Source organism: Stenella coeruleoalba, assembly GCF_951394435.1.
Source record: "Stenella coeruleoalba genome assembly, chromosome: 8".
NCBI lineage: Eukaryota > Metazoa > Chordata > Mammalia > Artiodactyla > Delphinidae > Stenella > Stenella coeruleoalba.
The window spans coordinates 23,628,649-23,647,374 of NC_137154.1; the positions used below are offsets into that span (position 1 = coordinate 23,628,649).

The following is an 18,726-nucleotide window of genomic DNA, read 5'->3' on the forward strand; positions in this document are numbered from 1 at the left end:
TTCAATTTCATTACTTGTGATTGGTCTGTTCATATTTTCTATTTCTTCCTGGTTCAGTCTTGGAAGGTTATACCTTTCTAAGAATTTGTCCATTTCTTCCAGGTTCTCCATTTTATTGGCACAGAGTTGCTTGTAGTAGTCTCTTAAGATGCTTTGTATTTCTGTGGTGTCTGTTGTAACTTCTCCTTTTTCATTTCTAGTTTTAATGATTTGAGTCCTCTCCCTCTTTTTCTTGATGAGTCTGGCTAATAGTTTATCAATTTTGTTTATCTTCTCAAAGAACCTGTTTTTAGTTTGATTGATCTTTGCTACTGTTTTCTTTGTTTCTATTTCATTTATTTCTGCTCTGATCTTTATGATTTCTTTCCTTCTGCTAATTTTGGGTTTTGTTTGTTCTTCTTTCTCTAGTTCCTTTAGGTGTAAGGTTAGATTGTTTATTTGAGATTTTTCTTGTTTCTTGAGGTAGGCTTATACAGCTATAAACTTCCCTCTTAGAACTTCTTTTGCTGCATCCCACAGGTTTTGTGTCATCATGTTTTCATTATCATTTGTCTCTAGTTATTTTATTTCCTCTTTGATTTCTTCAGTGATCTCTTAGTTATTTAGTAACATATTGTTTAGCCTCCACGTGTTTGTGTTTTTTACATTTTTTACCCCGTAACTGATTTCTAATCTCATATCATTGCGGTCAGAAAAGATGTTTGATACGATTTCAATTTTCTTAAATTTACTGAGGTTTGATTTGTGACCCAGGATGTGATCTATCCTGGAGAATGTTCCGTGCGCACTTGAGAAGAAAGTGTAATTTGCTGTTCTTGGATGGAATGTCCTATAAATATCAATTAAATCTATCTGGTCTATTGTGTCATTTAAAGCTTGTGTTTCTTATTAATTTTCTGTTTGGATGATCTGTCCAATGATGTAAGTGAGGTGTTAAAGTCCCCCACTATTATTGTGTTACTATCGATTTCCTCTTTTATAGATCTTAGCAGTTGCCTTATGTATTGAGGTGCTCCTATGTTGGGTGCATATATATTTATAATTGTTATATCTTCTTCTTGGATTGATCCCTTGATCATTATGTAGTGTCCTTCCTTGTCTCTTATAACATTCTTTATTTTAAAGTTTATTTTATCTGATATAAGTATTGCTACTCCAGCTTTCTTTTGATTTCCATTTGCATGGAATATCTTTTTCCATCCCCTCACTTCCAGTCTGAAGGTGTCCCTAGGTCTGAAGTGGGTCTCTTGTAGACAGCATAAATATGGGTCTTGTTTTTGTATCCATTCAGCGAACCTCTGTCTTTTGGTTGGAGCATTTAATCCATTCATGTTTAAGGTAATTATCGATATGTATGTTCCTATGACAATTTTCTTAATTGTTTGGGTTTATTTTGTAGGTCCTTTTCTTCTCTTATGTTTCCCACTTAGAGAAATTCCTTTAGCATTTGTTGTAGAGCTGGTTTGGTGGTGCTGAATTCTCTTAGCTTTTGCTTGTCTGTAAAGCTTTTGATTTCTCCATAGAATATGAATGAGATCCTTGCCGGGTAGAGTAATCTTGGTTCTAGGTTCTTCCCTTTCATCACTTTAAGTATATCATGCCACTCCCTTCTGGCTTGTAGAGTTTCTGCTGAGAAATCAGCTGTTAACCATATGCGAGTTTCCTTGTATTTGTTGTTTTTCCCTTGCTGCTTTCAATAATTTTTCTTTGTCTTTAATTTTTGCCAATTTGATTACTATGTGTCTCGGTGTGTTTCTCCTTGGGTTTATCCTGTATGGGACTCTCTGTGCTTCCTGGACTTGGGTGGCTATTTCCTTTCCCATGTTAGGGAAGTTTTTGACTATAATCTCTTGAAATATTTTCTTGGGTCCTATCTCTCTCTCTTCTCCTTCTGGGACCCCTATAATGAGAATGTTGTTGCATTTAATGTTGTCCCAGAAGTCTCTTAGGCTGTCTTCATTACTTTCCATTCTTTTTTCTTTATTCTGTTCCACAGCAGCGAATTCCACCATTCTGTCTTCCAGGTCATTTATCCGTTCTTCTGCCTCAGTGATTCTGCTATTGATTCCTTCTAGTGTATTTTTCATTTCAGTTATTGTACTGTTCATCTCTGTTTGTTTGTTCTTTATTTCTTCTAGGTCTTTGTTAAACATTTCTTGCATCTTCTCGATCTTTGCCTCCATTCTTTTACTGAGGTCCTGGATCATCTTCACTATCATTATTCTGAATTCTTTTTCTGGAAGGTTGCCTATCTCCACTTCATTTAGTTGTTTTTCTGGGGTTTTATCTTGTTCCTTCATCTGGGACATAGCCCTCTGCCTTTTCACCTTGTCTCTCTTTCTGTGAATGTGGTTTTTGTTCCAGAGGCTGCAGAATTTGAGTTCTTCTTTCTTCTGCTGTCTGCCCTCTGGTGGATGAGGCTAAGAGGCTTTTGCAAGTTTCCTCCTGAACCTAATTCTCAATTTCCCCACCTGCCCACAAAAAAATACCACTGTTTCCCAATCTCAGTTATTCCACCCTTCCAGCTCAGGCCCAGCGGGGCATGTAGTCAACTCCTGCTCACCGTTCTGGACATTGCTGGATTTGGTGATTCCTCTTTCCTGTGTTTAAGCTCAACTTACGTTTAAAAAATCTGTCTTATAATTTTCTACCCCGAAGTGAGCAGAACCCTGACCGCATCTGTTTAGATGGTCATACTGACTAGAAGTCCTCAGGACTGGCCTTTCCAATGTGAGCCTGTAAAGGGAACTACTTAAATTGCCTACAGTTAGCTCTTGATACCAGAGCACTCCCAGGGCCTGTTCCATTTAGTGCAAGGCTACTGTCAGGGCTCAAGAAAGCACGTAAAATAAAATAACCATGAGTGTCCTTACCTCTTGGCTTTAGGATAAGGACACTCACAGACTGATAAACTGCAGCTTGATATTCAAGATCCTTCCTATAACCTATCTTATTTCACATCCACCATGCCCTTAATGCAGCCAGAACTACCTACGGTTGCCAAAATATATGTCATGACATCTCACTTCCAAGATTTTGACAAATTGTTTACATTACTTATAATGTCCTTCTTTTTTTTTTTTTTAAAAAAAAAGCCCATGTATTATATAAGGACCAACTCAAATAGTACCTCATCTGTAAAGCCTTCTTGATGCCTGTCACATCTCCTGCTCTTGCCTTACTCTCCCCTCTGCCAATATATTTACTGATCAGCCATTTACAGAGCTGCTGGGTCTGTTCTATTGGTTATTAATATGCCAGTTATAACCACAAAAGGAAACATCAAAACTCAGACATGTTCACCACTAAGGAACAGAATTAACTTGTGCTTCCAATCAGAGGTGGTACATAGCACATCAAGGACCAGTCATTGTCATCTGGATAGCCTCATTGTGCCATACCTCCTATCCTCTATAGTGGCCCATTCCACAGTCCCAAACTCCTGCTGTGAGGCCCATTCTGTAATTTCTCTTGTTGAGTTTCCTAGCACCCCAGCCCTGCCCACCCCACCTGCAAGAACTGAGACCTTCTCTCAAACTCCCAAGCTACTAAATACTTGCAGCCTTTTTCCCAATGCCCAACATTTGTCCTCACTGCCATGAACGGCTCATCTCCTAGAATCACAGCATAACTCTGTTAGACTCTGAACTCTTACTCACTGCCTAAGTTCTCTCTATACAATTTTTTTTTTTAACATCTTTATTGGGGCTCTCTATACAATTTTTTTAACATCTTTATTGGAGTATAATTGCTTTACAACGTTGTGTTAGTTTCTGCTATATAACAAAGTGAATCAGCTATATGCATACATATATCCCCATATCCCCTCCCTCTTGTGTCTCCTTCCCACTCTCCCTATCCCACCCCTCTAGGTGGTCACAAAGCACCGAGCTGATCTCCCTGTGCTATGCGGTTGCTTCCCACTAGTTATCTGTTTTACATTTGGTAGTGTATATATGTCAATGCTAATCTCTCACTTCGTCCCAGCTTACCCTTCCCTCTCCCCGTGTCCTCAGTTCCATTCTCTATGTCTGCGTCTTTATTCCTGTCCTCCCCCTAGGTTCATCAGAACCACTTTTTTTTTGTTTTTTAGATTCCATACATATGTGTTAGCATATGGTTTTTGTTTTTCTCTTTTTGACTTACTTCAACTCTGTATGACAGTCTCTAGGTCATCCACCTCACTACAAATAACTCAATTTTGTTTCTTTTTATGGCTGAGTAATATTCCATTGTATATATGTGCCACAACTTCTTTATCCATTCATCTGCCAATGGACACTTAAGTTGCTTCTATGTCCTAGCTATTGTAAATAGTGCTGCAATGAACATTGTGGTACATGTCTCTTTTTGAACTATAGTTTTCTCAGGGTATATGCCCAGCAGTGGGGTTACTGGGTCATATGGTAGTTCTGTTTTACGTTTTTTAAGGAACCTCCATATTGTTCTCCATAGTGGCCGTATCAATTTACATTCCCACCAACAGTGCAAGAGGGTTCCCTTTTCTCCACAACCTCTCCAGCATTTATTGTTTGTAGATTTTTTTGATGATGGCCATTCTGACTGGTGTGAGATGATACCTCACTGTAGTTTTGACTTGCATTTCTCTAATGATTAGTGATGCTGAACATCCTTTCATGTGTTTGTTGGCAATCTGTATCTTCTTTGGAGAGATGTCTATTTAGGTCTTCTGCCCATTTGGGGATTGGGTTGTTTGTTTTTTTGATATTGAGCCGTATGAGCTGCTTGTGTATTTTGGAGATTAATCCTTTGTCAGTTGCTTCGTTTGCAAATATTTTCTCCCATTCTGAGGGTTGTCTTTTCATCTTGTTTATGGTTTCCTTTACTGTGCAAAAGCTTTTAATCTATACAATTTTATGAGCGCTAGCCTGGACCACTCAATACCAACATTTGCCTGGATGACCTCCCATGCCCACTGAATCACATATAGAGACCCCAGAAGTCCTTGCCAGGGCTAGTCTCTGGAATCAGTCAAATCCTCCCAGACCATTTCTCACGCTGAAGCATAATAATGGCTATGGGGAACTCATCTGGTCAATTTCTCTGTGCATCTGTCCAATGAGCCCTAATAAGGGACTGGAGATTCATCTCCCCAAAAGTTTAACATGTTGCAGAATGAGTAAAGCATAGGGAGATGGCTAAAAGAATCCATCCCACAGTCAGTACCTGGTTACTCTACAGACACATATGGCAATGACCAGAGGAAGGAAAAAGGAAAAGAAAGCAGCTGTCAGAAAAATAAAAAGTCTCCTTCTCCAGCTTCCTTCACAGTAATTTTTCCTCTGTCCTCCTTCTGTACCATGAGCGCTGTAGCATCCTTATCTCTTTGGCCTTCATATGCTTAGTCTTATTTTTTAAGCACCATACTAAGTATTAAAATCTGGCAAAATAATTATTTACAATAGCCAAGGTATGGAAACAACCTACGTGCCCATCAATGGATAAATGGATAAAGATGTGAGATATAGGGCTTCCCTGGTGGCGCAGTGGTTGAGAGTCTGCCTGCCGATGCAGAGGACATGGTTTCGTGCCCTGGTCCGGGAAGATCCCACATGCCACGGAACGGCTAGGCCCGTGAGCCATGGCTGCTGAGCCTGCGCGTCCGGAGCCTGTGCTCCGCAAAGGGAGAGGCCACAACAGTGAGAGGCCCGCGCACTGCCCCAAAAAAAAAAAAAAAAAAAAAAAAGATGTGAGATATATGCATATATATAATGGAATACTACTCAGCCATTAAAAGATGAAAATCTCGCTATTTGCAACAGCATGGATGGACCTTAAGGGTATTATGCTAGATGAAATAAGTCAAAGAAAGACAAATACTGTAGAATTTCACGATATGTAGAATATAAAAAACAAAACAAAACAAAAGAAATGAACAAAGCAAACCAAACAGGAACAAACACGTAGCTACAGAGAACACAGTAGTGGTTACCAGAGCGGAAGGGCCAGGGGAAGGAGGTGAGGACAAAATGGGCAAAGAAGATCAACTGTGTAGTGACAGACGGAAACTAAGTTTTTGGTGGTGAGCATGCTGTAGCATATACAGAAGTAGAAATATAACGTCGTACACGTGAAACAGACAATGTTATAAACCAATGTTACCTCAGTAAAAAAATAAATTTAAAAATATCTGGCAAAATGGTTGCTATAAACAATAGATTAATACAGCTTTGTAGGTAGTATTGTAGCAAGTATTTTCTTAGTAACAGCAAGATTCAAATTCACTTGGAGCTTATAGAAAGCTGAGGAAAGAGTAGTTTCTCACTCCAAGTTATATCCCAAAGACTACTGACTGGACAACTTTAGAAAATATATATTAGTACAAAAAGTTCAAACATATACAAAAGTTATAAGGAAAGTTAATGAACCAACTTTTACAACTATTACACTGTCAACTGACTCATGAATACTTATACTCTTATCCTCCCACCAGACGTATTGTGAAGTTAAGGCCAGATGTACTATCATTTCATACATAAATATTTCAACTCATATCTCTTATAGATAAGATTTTAAAAATTATTAGCATAGTATCATTAAACCTCTAAAATGATTAATTTCTTAATCTAATTAAACATATAATTTTCAAATTCCCCAAACGTTTTATTTGCTTGAATCATCAACAAAATAAGTTCCCTACATTGGAACCGGTCTCTTAAATCTCCTTGAAGCTATAGGTTCCCCTACCTCCTTCCTTTCCCCATCTTCCCATCCCTTGACATTTATTTGTTGACGAAATTGGCCTGTAGAAATCCCCACAGTCTGGGTGATGCTGATATATTCCTCACGGTGTCATTAGATACATGCCTCTTTCCCCTATATTTCCTGGAAATTGGTAGCAAGAACTACAGGCTTGATCAATTCAGCTCAATTTTCCGGCAAGACAACCTTATAGCTGGTGGTACTATCTGGTTTTCTCTCTTTCTGTGATATTAGCAACCATTGATGGTCACTGGCTATATCCCTTAATTCATTAGAGACTGCAAAATTGTGATATAGTGACATTCTATCATTCCTCCATCTTTTAAGAGTTGGGATATGCCAATAATTAGAAACTTATCATCACCAACTACTTGGTTACTCTAAGCTACAGTTCATATAGGAAAGGCAGGGAAAAATACTTGAGTCTTTCCACTTATTACCAGTTTTCAAAATGAGTTAATTTACTAGCATCCCCCAAAGCAGACCAACTATTTGTATTTTTCTTTAGTATTATTGTGAGCTTCAAATTTAAATATATTTAATGTGTTTCAATACACTGTAGATATTATTCTTACTGATCCTCAAATTGTCCCATTTTTGGCTCCTGAGTCCTTTAAGACGCCCTCAGGAGTTTTTGATAACTGTTTTCCTTTCTAAATTGACAAGATGTTACAAGCTCATCTTGTACATTTCCTGCCCCAGACCTGGAAATAGCTATTTTCCAAGGAGCTTTGGTTTACTTTTGTAGGAAATGACATTAGATAATATAGTCTCATTGTTAGGGGTGCTCATTGCTAGTGGGTTTGTCATTTTTCCAGGCCCTGCCATGAAAAAGAGCTAGAAAATTTACCATCACAGGATCTTTCCTTAACCTTAGCTATCTTTCATCTGTTTTTCCTTTAAACCACACTCAAAGGCTGGATTCCCAATAATATCATCTTAACCACTCATTTGCTTTATCCCATAATTTTAAAAAACCTTAGAATAACAATACCAACATAACCACTATAATACTATTACTCTAAACAGTTTAAGGTATTTTTAGAGATGTCATTGTCCTTTAATTACAATCTAGTAGCGATAGTCAAGTTTGTTGACATCTGAAATAGCCCCTCCCTGCATGGTTGTTATATCAGCAACTCAATATATAATTAGGTTCTTCTGTTTCAATTGGTTTCCATTTTTAGGGATCTTTTAAAATTAAATTCTGTGTTAAAATTATGCAAAATATGTATATGGTTCCAAGTTAAGGAGACAAAACAAGATGTATTCAGAGAAGTCTAGCTTCTGCTCCTCTCTCCACCCACCACACTGTTTCCTCCATCACACTCCAAATAACCATTTTTTTGTTGTTAAGTTTTTGTTTTATCCTTTTTTTAAAAAAATTTCCAAATATTAGTATTCCCATCCCTTTCTTCAATGAATGATACACACTATATCTATTAGTCACCACCCTGCTTTCTTCCCCTGAAAGTCACTCTACAATAGTATAAAGAGACACTCTTCATTCCTTTCTATAGTTGTGGATATAGTATATGTTATTCATCAAATTGTGTACTGACCAACAGATGGATTGTTTCTAACTTTTGCTATTACAAACACTGCTGCGATAAATAGCCTCATATGTGCATCTTTTCTTATTTTTGCCTTTAGATAGGATCCCTAGAAATAGAACTGCCTGGCGAAAGGGTAAATATAAATGTAAGTTTTCTAGGTATTGACAAGTTCTCTCCCCTAGGTCTTATACCATTTTGCATTTCCTACAGCAATGTTTGAGAGTGCCTGCTTCCCCCCATTCCCTCCACAGTCTCATCAACAGAATAACTTGTCGAACTTTTTAATTTCTGTCAATATGATTGGTAAGAAATGATGTATCAGTGTAGTATTAATCTGCATATTTATTAGTACAAATATTAAATAGCTTTTCATATGTTAGAGGCAATTTGCAGTTCTTTTTCTGCAAACCATCTGTTCGTATATCTTGCCCATTTTCTTGCTGAGTTGACAGTTTTCTTATTCTCTATTTTTTAGAAATACTAACCCTTTGTGATTAAAAACTGCAAATATCCTTCTCCAATTTGTCATCTTTTTTACTTTATTTATTTATTTATTATGTTTTCAGCTATAATAAAGTTGTTATTTTTACCATAAAATTTATCTATATTTCCCTTATTGCATCTGGATTTTGAGTTGTAGTTAGGGTGTTTATCCACTTCCAGGTTCAGAGGAATTCACCAGCCTTTTTCCTAGTACTCGTCTGGTTTCATTTTTGTATATTAAGTGACAGATTCACTTGTAATTTATCATTGGGATAGTACAAAGACTAAATCTAATATCATCTTCCTTCATTATTTAAACACTAAATATTCATGTCTATTTCCTCATTTTCCATTCAGTTCTGTTAGTCTGTCTTTTTAAGCACCAATACCACAGTTTTTATTATAAAGGCTTAATAACATGTTTCAATATCTAGTAGGTCTACAGCTCTCCTCTGCTGCTCTTCTTTAATGAGAGTTTTTCTTATTATTCTTACTTATCTATTCTTTCCAATGAAATTTATAATCAGCTTGCCTAGCTACAGGAAGCAGACACAAAGAATCATTATAAAGTCACAAATTAACTTTAGGGGATTGACAAATTTATGATGTTGAAACTAAAAGCTAAGAATAAGAACTAAAACTTGGAAAAAAGCATTAAAATAGTTTACCATTCTCTGCTTGTGAAGAGATACAGGCTGAACCCAGAAAACCTTTGCTACATTACCATGAGAAATTTTTATTTAAACAATTAAGATTAATAAGCAAAGGAACCAATCATTTCATGTATATCATGTATTGTGTAAACCACCTGATTAGGAAAACACCAGAATGATCAAATAACACAGGTATTAGAAATGCATTGCTCACCTTCCTTTTTCAGCCATTTCACAATGTTCCCTTCTTCCATTGTAGGAGACAGTGATGGCATTAGTATCGTAATAGGATCAGCTGAAATTGAAAAAAGGAAAGATTAAACACAAAAAATAATGCACCTCATGAGGCAGCAACAACAAGTTCAAGTAAATTAATATCTAATTCAATTTGAGAAAAAAAATATTCCACAGTCTGAAAGACACCCAACTGGTCAAACTAAGTGTTCAGTAATCTTTTCCGGAATATTTTCAACTCCTTTTTCATAGTTCCCCAAGCCCTCTATGCATATTTTCAAGGCAGGTGCTTACAAGATTAAAAAAAAGAAAAGCTGATTTATGTTTCATCTTCTTCTCCTTCCCCTTTTGTTGCTGAAAAAAAATATTTACAAGTAGAATGACCAAAGGAAAAGACAAAAAAAAAAAAAAAAACTAGAGTTCTGATAACATACAACAGAAGAATTATTAGACTTACAACAGAATAATCAAGATTAAACTTTAGAAACTGGTTGTGTTTTTACTTTAATCTAATATTACACTATTCAGAAATCAAAGGTTCTTGCTAAGTGTGAAAAGCAGAGGTTTGCTTTGTTAAGAATGATACGGTAAGTGAACTTAAGTAGTTAAATTAATCTCAGATTGTGTTTCATACCACAGTTCAGCTAGGGATCCAAAAAGATAGACTCAAACCAGGGTGACCTCTCAATAAAGCATAGCCACTTTTTCCTTAGATATCAAAAAAGGAGACACGCTATATATTTGGCCAGATGTGCTTCCCGATAATTCCACTGTCCAGAACCATACTTAAAGAGCACACAGCTGTTAGATTACAATTTACATAAAGTTTATACTAATAAAATAGTTCAGAGTGCTCCAGTTCTTATTTAGCAGTAGCCATAGTAACAAATTACATTGCCTGAAATCTTCCACAAAACCTATTCTCTCCTCAGATTATTCAACTCTCTGACCCAAAAAAGCAAAATACACCACATCTGACATAATTCAAATGTGGAAAAGGGTAGAATAGGGCTTTTTTTCCCCCAGTGATGTTTTAGGGTTAAAAATAAGGGAATTGATATCAAAAAAACAAACAACCCAATCAAAAAATGGGCAGAAGACTTAAATAGACATTTCTCCAAAGAAGATATACAGATTGCCAACAAACACATGAAAGGATGCTGAACATCACTAATCATTAGAGAAATGCAAATCAAAACCCGGTGAGGTATCACCTCACACTGGTCAGAATGGCCATCATCAAAATATCTACAAACAATAAATATTGGAAGGGGTATGGAGAAAAGGGAATCCTCTTGCACTGTTGGTGGGAATGTAAATTGATGCAGCCACTATGGAGAACAGTATGGAGGTTTCTTAAAAAACTAAAAATAGAACTACCATATGACCCAGCAATCCCACTACTGGGCATATATCCTGAGAAAACCATAGTTCAAAAAGAGACATATACCACAATGTTCAATGCAGCACTATTTACAAATAGCCAGGACATGGAAGCAACCTAAGTGTCCATCGACAGATGAATGGATAAAGAAGATGTGGCACATATATACAATGGGATACTACTCAGCCATAAAAAGAAACAAAATTGAGTTATTTGTAGTGAGGTGGATGGACCTAGAGACTGTCATACAGAGTGAAGTAAGCCAAAAAGAGAAAAACAAAAACCGTATGCTAACATGTATATGGAATCTAAAAAAAAAAAAGGTTCTGATGAACCTAGGGGCAGGACAGGAATAAAGACGCAGACGTAGAGAATGGACTTGAGGACATGGGGGTGGGGGGCAGGGTAAGCTGGGAGGAAGTGAGACAGCAGCATTGACATATATATAAAATAGATAGCTTGTAGGAAACAGCCCCATAACACAGGGAGATCAGCTCGGTGCTTTGTGACCACCTAGAAGGGTGGGATAGGGAGAGTGGGAGGGAGGCTCAAGAGGGAGGAGATATGGGGATGTATGTATACATACAGCTGATTCACTGTGTTATATAGCAGAAACTAACACAACGGTAAAGCAATTATACTCCAATAAAGATGTGTTAAAAAAAATAAGGGGGGCTTCCCTGGTGGCGCAGTGGTTGAGAGTCTGCCTGCTAATGCAGGGGACACGGGTTCGAGCCCTGGTCTGGGAGGATTCCACATGCCGTGGAGCAACTAGGCCCGTGAGCCACAACTACTGAGCCTGCGCGTCTGGAGCCTGTGCTCTGCAACAAGAGAGGCCGCGATAGTGAGAGGCCCGCGCACCACGATGAAGAGTGGCCCCTGCTTGCCACAACTAGAGAAAGCCCTCACACAGAAACGAAGACCCAATACAGCAAAAATAAAAAAATAAATTAATTAAAAAACTCCTACCCCCAACATCTTCTTAAAAAAATAATAATAAGCGAATTGAATGCTAATGTTAAATGTAGTTAAATATTTCCTTTGGGGAACTGAACTAATGTTATTGTAATTTCAAATGGAGAGTTCCTATGGCTTCATGGTAAAGAAGTACCATTTCTGAAGCATTTGGAAGGAAGCTTTTATCCTCCCGTCACTGTTCATTCACTCCCCTCTAAAGGACTGGGAAAAGGATCCAGGCAAATACAACTGCCTCAGCCTTTTCCTCATTTTAAGACCTGTCTGCCTATAGGGAACCTGTATTTTCCTTTCAGTTCTTCTATGCACTAGGCCTGAATGGACCTGCCTTTCAAAGGCAGATAGTAAGCCCACCTCTCTCTATTCCTGCCATCAGGGCCCAGTGGGTGCTGGGAAGCAATTCAGGATGTGTGTTTGCTTTGTATACACAAACTGTCTCTCTCAAACAAAAGCCCAAAGTCTAAACAGGGGTTGTGCTGAGGAGTCCAACTGTAGAAGGCCACAGATTTAAGTCACATTTTCCAATACAACAAAACCATCAACATTAAAACTGTTACTCTGATCTCCATCTGTCTGGTTTTTGCCTTCTCAATTGGTACCAATCTACAAGGATAGAAATGTAGAATCATCACTCTCAATACCCCAACAATGATAGAGCCTGAACCAAATTCTAAGTCAACACACCCATTTCATCAATGAGAAAACTACAATCCACTGATTCAGTGATTTGAATTCTGCCTAGCTCTCAAGGCTGTCCTCTCCTACACTGTACTGCTGCTCATCGTTAACTGATTATCCTTACCAATATGGATTATCACCTAATTAATCATTGGTTATTTATAGCCTATTCATCCAGAAATTCAAACAGAACCAGACATATCAAATCCATGTGAGCATTCTTCACGTGTCCAATCAAGCAGCCTAACAATCCCTCTCTATCAAAAAGTTCAAGCCTGGCGTTACAAGATGCAATATTTCAAAATCATACACACAGTAAATTTATACATCAAATAGAGTTCCACTACAAAGAAGCAAAATAAATGAACTTCTATGATTCTATGTCCAGATTCCAATTTATGACAAATATCAACTCAGTTCTCTCAAAACAAAGTCTCTCTTCAATATTTTTATACCTTGGTTCTAGTTGCCATGATACAATTAATGTTTATTTTATGATTCTCTCTCCTATTACAATCTCTCACCTACAAGACCTTCACATTTTTCCTGACATTAAGTACTTCATTATGAAACTTTTTGCGTTTTATGAATTACCACATCAAGAATCTTAAAATTTTTCATATTTTAAAAATAAAAAGAACAGAATCACTCCTCATACAGCCACCCTTCATAGATGAGTTGAAACTGCTTCTCTGAATGACAATAAAATATAAAAATTCTGTAATAGATCATTATCCTTACTCCGAAATGAAGGTGACAAAAACCAAAGAAAGACATTTTGGACGTTTCCATTATTCGGTACTATCTCTGGATTGCTTATACTGACTTATATGGAGAGCACAATGTGCAATGTATTTTCTGCTAAATCTAACTAACCTATCCTCAGATGCTCATGCTAGAAAATGATTTTTAAAAGGAAGCATTAATTTACTAATAATAATGCATATTTCATTCTAGTATATCCTCTTTCAACCTGAACATTATATACATCTTTTCCAAATATATTTTTTCCAGTGGGAAAGTAATTATATAATCATAATATCAGTTTTGAATGACAGGGCTGCATATAACTAATATCTGGTCTTTATGGCTGCCATCAATTCTACTGAAGATAGTGTGGGCTTTTCTAGACTCCTTGGAATTTTAACCTACACATAATGTTGTTTAATTTCATTAGGAATTATACGGAGCTTCCCTTCTCATTCCAATAAGCAGTACATTCTACCTTTTTCCTGTCAAACTGAGGAGGCCTTGAAATGGGCACCAATTACAGTTCCTCCTCATAACTGGACACAACTATAGTAAGAATAAAGGAAATGCAGTTTTTTACTCCACTGGTCATACAGGTTATTTCAATTAGTACTCAAAAAATACCCCAAATTTTGTTAGACTTTAACCCTTTTGTAGTCATTTTAGAATTCTGTTTCTTTTCATCAAGCTAACAAAGTATACCTAACGGCTTATAAAGTCTGCCCTTCTATAGCAGTTAAAAAACATATTTAAAACCTTTTAAGGTAACTACCGTAATGTACGTTGTTCCAGTTTATATTTAAATATACTGATTTTAACAGCAGGGTCTCACAAATCCGTCACAACTGTCTTAATCTCTTTTTTTATTGCCTCAATATAATGACACAATAAGTTGAAATTTTTCACTCAGTATATTGCTGCTTTACCTTCCTTCTCAGGCACATGAGCAAATGATCAATTACTGAATCTTACAGCAAACTACACTAATCTAATTTCTTGTTCTCTAGAGGATTTCTTTTATCTCAAAACACTCGTACTTCAGCAAAACCTATAAAAGCTTTAAACTGATGATCTATACATCAATTCTAAAAGGTTTCCAGATTTAAAAAAAAAAGATTAATATAAGCAAACTCTTAAAATACAAATGCAGAACAAATAGCTTTGTGGCTAATAATGAAACAGATCTAAGCCCCATTACTCTGACTGAAGTAATTAAGGAAATTCCACAATTTACTTATGGTACTGCTTGGACGTCATGCTCTAGTCCATTTATACGACTATAATCCAAACACAAAAATCATGAAATGAAGACAGATAAATTGAAGAAATAAATTACCCTGTACTTTTTTAGTGCAGCTCTCTGTTCCTTATATTAATTTGCTTCTTTTTTAATAGGAAGAGATGCTGCTCATTTAATCACCTCTCTTTTCTAATGCAAGAACTCATTAAATAAAATTGACCTTTAAAATTTCTGCTTAAATAAAACAATTCTGCCATCTGCAGGCTGGATGAAATAAAGCCATAAGACGTAAAGGTAATTTCAAAATCAATACCAGGGCATAGAATAATATTAATACTGCAGTTTTGAATAAAGGTAAAGCAATTTTTTAAAAGATAAGTGCTTGTCATATGGGTCTTCTTTGTTCAAATACTTATTTTGGCATAAGAATGATTGAAAATGTCACAAATACTTACTTTGGTATAAGAATAGATTGAAAATGTCAAATACTTATTTTGGTATAAGAATACATTGAAAATGTCAATGAACAACAATAGAAAATGTATGCGTAATAGTTTGTGAGAAAATATCATTTAGAGTAATAAATGTAATGAAAGACGCCCACAAACAGTATATATGGCATAATCCAATTTCTACCTGCTTAGCTTGTATGTACACAAAGACTGAAAGGATATACTCCAAAATGACAATAGTACCTATCTCTAGTTGATGGTTTTATTATACCTGCTTTTTATTTCTTTGTTTCTTGTTACCTTTAAACAAAAACCCACAAGAATAGGGAGAAAAGAAGGAACAATAGAACACAATTTTGGAAGCAGAAAAGTAAATAATGTAGATAGTAATAATTGACTAGAAAGCTGAATGCTAAACTAGAAGTGGAGAAAGCTGAGATAATCAACCTGGTTTATACAAGAATTTCCCAAAGGCCCAAGAACTGGCAGTACTGAGGACCTCTGGAAACACTGGGGGTGGTGGGGTGGCAGGTTTGGGTAAATGCTGTTTAAGTGCTGGGTAACACAACCCTCATTCAACCGAAGACTGGAGGTTGTTTCCTCTGCAGAGGTAAAAGAGAAGACCTTTGGAACAGAGGTTGAACCTACACACCTGGAGATACTGTATATAGAAAGTGCAAAAGTAAGTTAACTGAGAGATCAGCTGAAGTGACTGACAATAACAGAAATTGTGCTAAAAAGCTATTAGATGGTGTGGGATGAATTAGTAATAGTTACAGAGAAAACTGAAGAAAAAATTTTAAAGGCAACGACTTGAAAAAAAGCAAAAAGTAAGAAAGGTAACAATCATAATATGGGACGATATAGGACAATTCTCAGTTAAGCATTATTTGTTTGGTGTAAGCACTGAATATAGATTTAATTAAGAATTGCAAAATAACTACATTGGGGGAATGGTGGAAGGAAAACGGGGATGACTGATCAGAAGTCATACACAGATAATACATAACATATATAATATATAACATAAAATAGAGAGATGAACAAATGCCAGAGGACACTTAGAAGCAACAAGAGACAAAACTTGTTGCTTCTAAGGAGGAATATGACTGGGGGGAGCAGGGAGAGATGGGTCAGAGACCCACCGTATTGTTATAAGACTTTTAGTACCATTTGACTATTTAAACTATATGCATGCACGACTGTGTTAAAATATTTTATTATTTAATAAAATGACTTTTTTTTTTCTTTTTAACTTAAGCAGCAGCACACCACTGTGATTTAGAGAACAGGCACTGGAGCCAAACTGCCTAGGTTCAAATTATCAATCCAGCACCTACAAGTTACCTAGTCATTCTGTGCTCTGATCGCCTCTTCTGTAAAATAAAGAGTTTGGTAAGGTCTAAATAAGGTTACACATGCCAAGTCATTACAATGGAGTCTGGCAAAAAGTAAGTCTCAAAACTGTTAGCTGTTTATTATTAATAGGCAGCACAGAAATGGTTAAGAGTAGACTCTGAAGGCAGCCAGTTGGCTAGATGTATCACAATATCCTACTTTACAAATCCTTCCTCAGTAATGAGCCATGGATTCACAGGTTCCTTTCACCTTCCCAATCTAAACATGAAGGTTTCCTTTCTACTCTTTACCTTATCCAGCCTTGTCCTCATTGCTAAAGTACACTAACTCCTGAACTCTCTTTTAACTGTATTGCACATTTGAAAACCAAACTCTCATTAATGTCACTGGCAAATGTTTTACTTTCTGTGGTACTGTCATATTGACTACCAAAGCTAAAGGGTAAAATTAGGCATTCAACAAATGCTTTCTGAGCTCCTGCTATCCTAGCCTTAGACCTACATAAGACCAGAATCTTGACCTCAAAGGATTATAGTTTAAATGGGAGGTCAAGACAAATACATAAGTACTAGAGGGTAGCATATAAACGTGCTATGAGAATGCCAAAGAGCTGAGAGTCGAGATTCTAGCTGTTCAAAAAAGGAAATCTTGATTTGTGTGCTAGTACCACTTTATACTCATTAGAATGGCTATTATCAAAAAAAAAAAAAAAAAACAGAAAACAAGGTGTTGGCAAGATGTGGAGAAATTAGAGCCCTTGTGCACTGTTGGTGGAAAAGTAAAACAATGCAGCTTCTGTGGAAAAACAACCCAATGGTTCCTCAAAAAATTAAACATTGAATGACCATTTATTTGATCAGGCAACCTCACTTCTGGGTATACACCCCAAATAACTGAAAGCGGGAACTCGAACAGGTGTTTGCACAACCATGTTCACAGCAGCATTATTCACAATGGCCAAAAGGTGAAAACAGACCAAGTGTCCATGGATAGATGAATGCATAGACAAAATATTGTGGTATATACATCCAATAAAATGTGATTTGGCCTTAAAAAGGGATGAGATTCAGATATCTGCAACAACATGGATGAAACTTGAAGACATTATACTAAGAGAAATAAGCCAGACACAAAAAGACAAATATTTTATGATTCTGCTTTTATGAGGTACCTAGAAGAGGCAAATTCACAGGGAAAGAAGAGTGGTTACCAGGGGCTAGGTAGAGGGGAGAATGGGGAGTTGTTGTTTAATGGGTACAGAGTTTCAGTTTAGGATTAAGAAAAAGTTCTGGAGACACTGGTAATAGCTGCACACAATGTGAGCACTCTTAATGCCCTAGAACTAAACACTTAAAAATAGTTAAAATGGTAGATTTTATATATATTTTACAATAAAAAATAACTTTTAATTTAAAAAATCTGCTGAGCAAATAAAACAAGGTGAGGGACCAGCAGAGATATTCCAGGTGAGGGAAACATCATATGCTAATAAAGAGGTGGGAATTACAGTTTAGTTTGGCTAAAGAGTAGAATGTAATGAAAATGAAAGGTAGGCCATGTAAGTTAAAAAAAAGTATGTTGGGACTACTGACTTATGGTAGGTAGCCATAGTACCTTCTAGTACACTCTAATACCTAGTTAATGGGTTTGACATTATTTAAATAGCAATGGAAAGTCATGAAAAAAATTTCGAGTGAGTAAAATAAATAACCACAATAAAAAAATTGAACTTGTTTACAGTTCCACAGACATGGCTATGTTCACAACGCTATAATTTACAAAAAAGAAAAGAAGAAAAACTGCACATGCTTTGAGACAGTCACAACTATAAACCCTGCAGAAAAGCTAAAATAATGGGATTTTAAATACAAAGTGAAGATACCCATGAACATGTTACCTGTTCTCCTTTACTGACTTAGAACACTTGTCCTGAGAGACTGAAAAGGCATGTTAAGGACCAGATCCTTCTAAGAAAAGAAAGGAAAGTAAGGGGACCCAGTCGCAGTAGAGGAACTATTTTATTGTTTGATCAGAGAAGGCGTCCTCTGACAAAGTGAGTAGAGCTGAATGGAGGAAGCCATGCAAATCTCTGATGGAGAGCCTTCGAAACGGAGGAAACAGCAAGCACAAGAATGAGCAGAGGGCTTCCCTGGTGGTGCAGTAGTTGAGAATCCGCCTGCCAATGCAGGGGACTCAGGTTCAAGCCCTGGTCCGGGATGATCCCACATGCCGCAGAGCT

At 36.7% G+C, this 18,726-nt stretch overlaps 1 protein-coding gene across 2 annotated transcripts in view; it reads right to left on the minus strand.

Moving 5' to 3' along the window:
- PDHX (pyruvate dehydrogenase complex component X) overlaps positions 1-18,726 on the minus strand; it is a 78,676-nt gene that overhangs the window by 55,177 nt on the left and 4,773 nt on the right. For both annotated transcript variants that reach the window (XR_013829575.1, XM_079930553.1), the window contains exon 2: positions 9,630-9,710. Coding sequence is in view for 1 of the 2 variants with exons in the window: in XM_079930553.1 (XP_079786679.1) it covers positions 9,630-9,710 (81 nt within the window). In the remaining variant the exon portion in view is untranslated. The remainder of the gene's footprint in view (positions 1-9,629; positions 9,711-18,726) is intronic.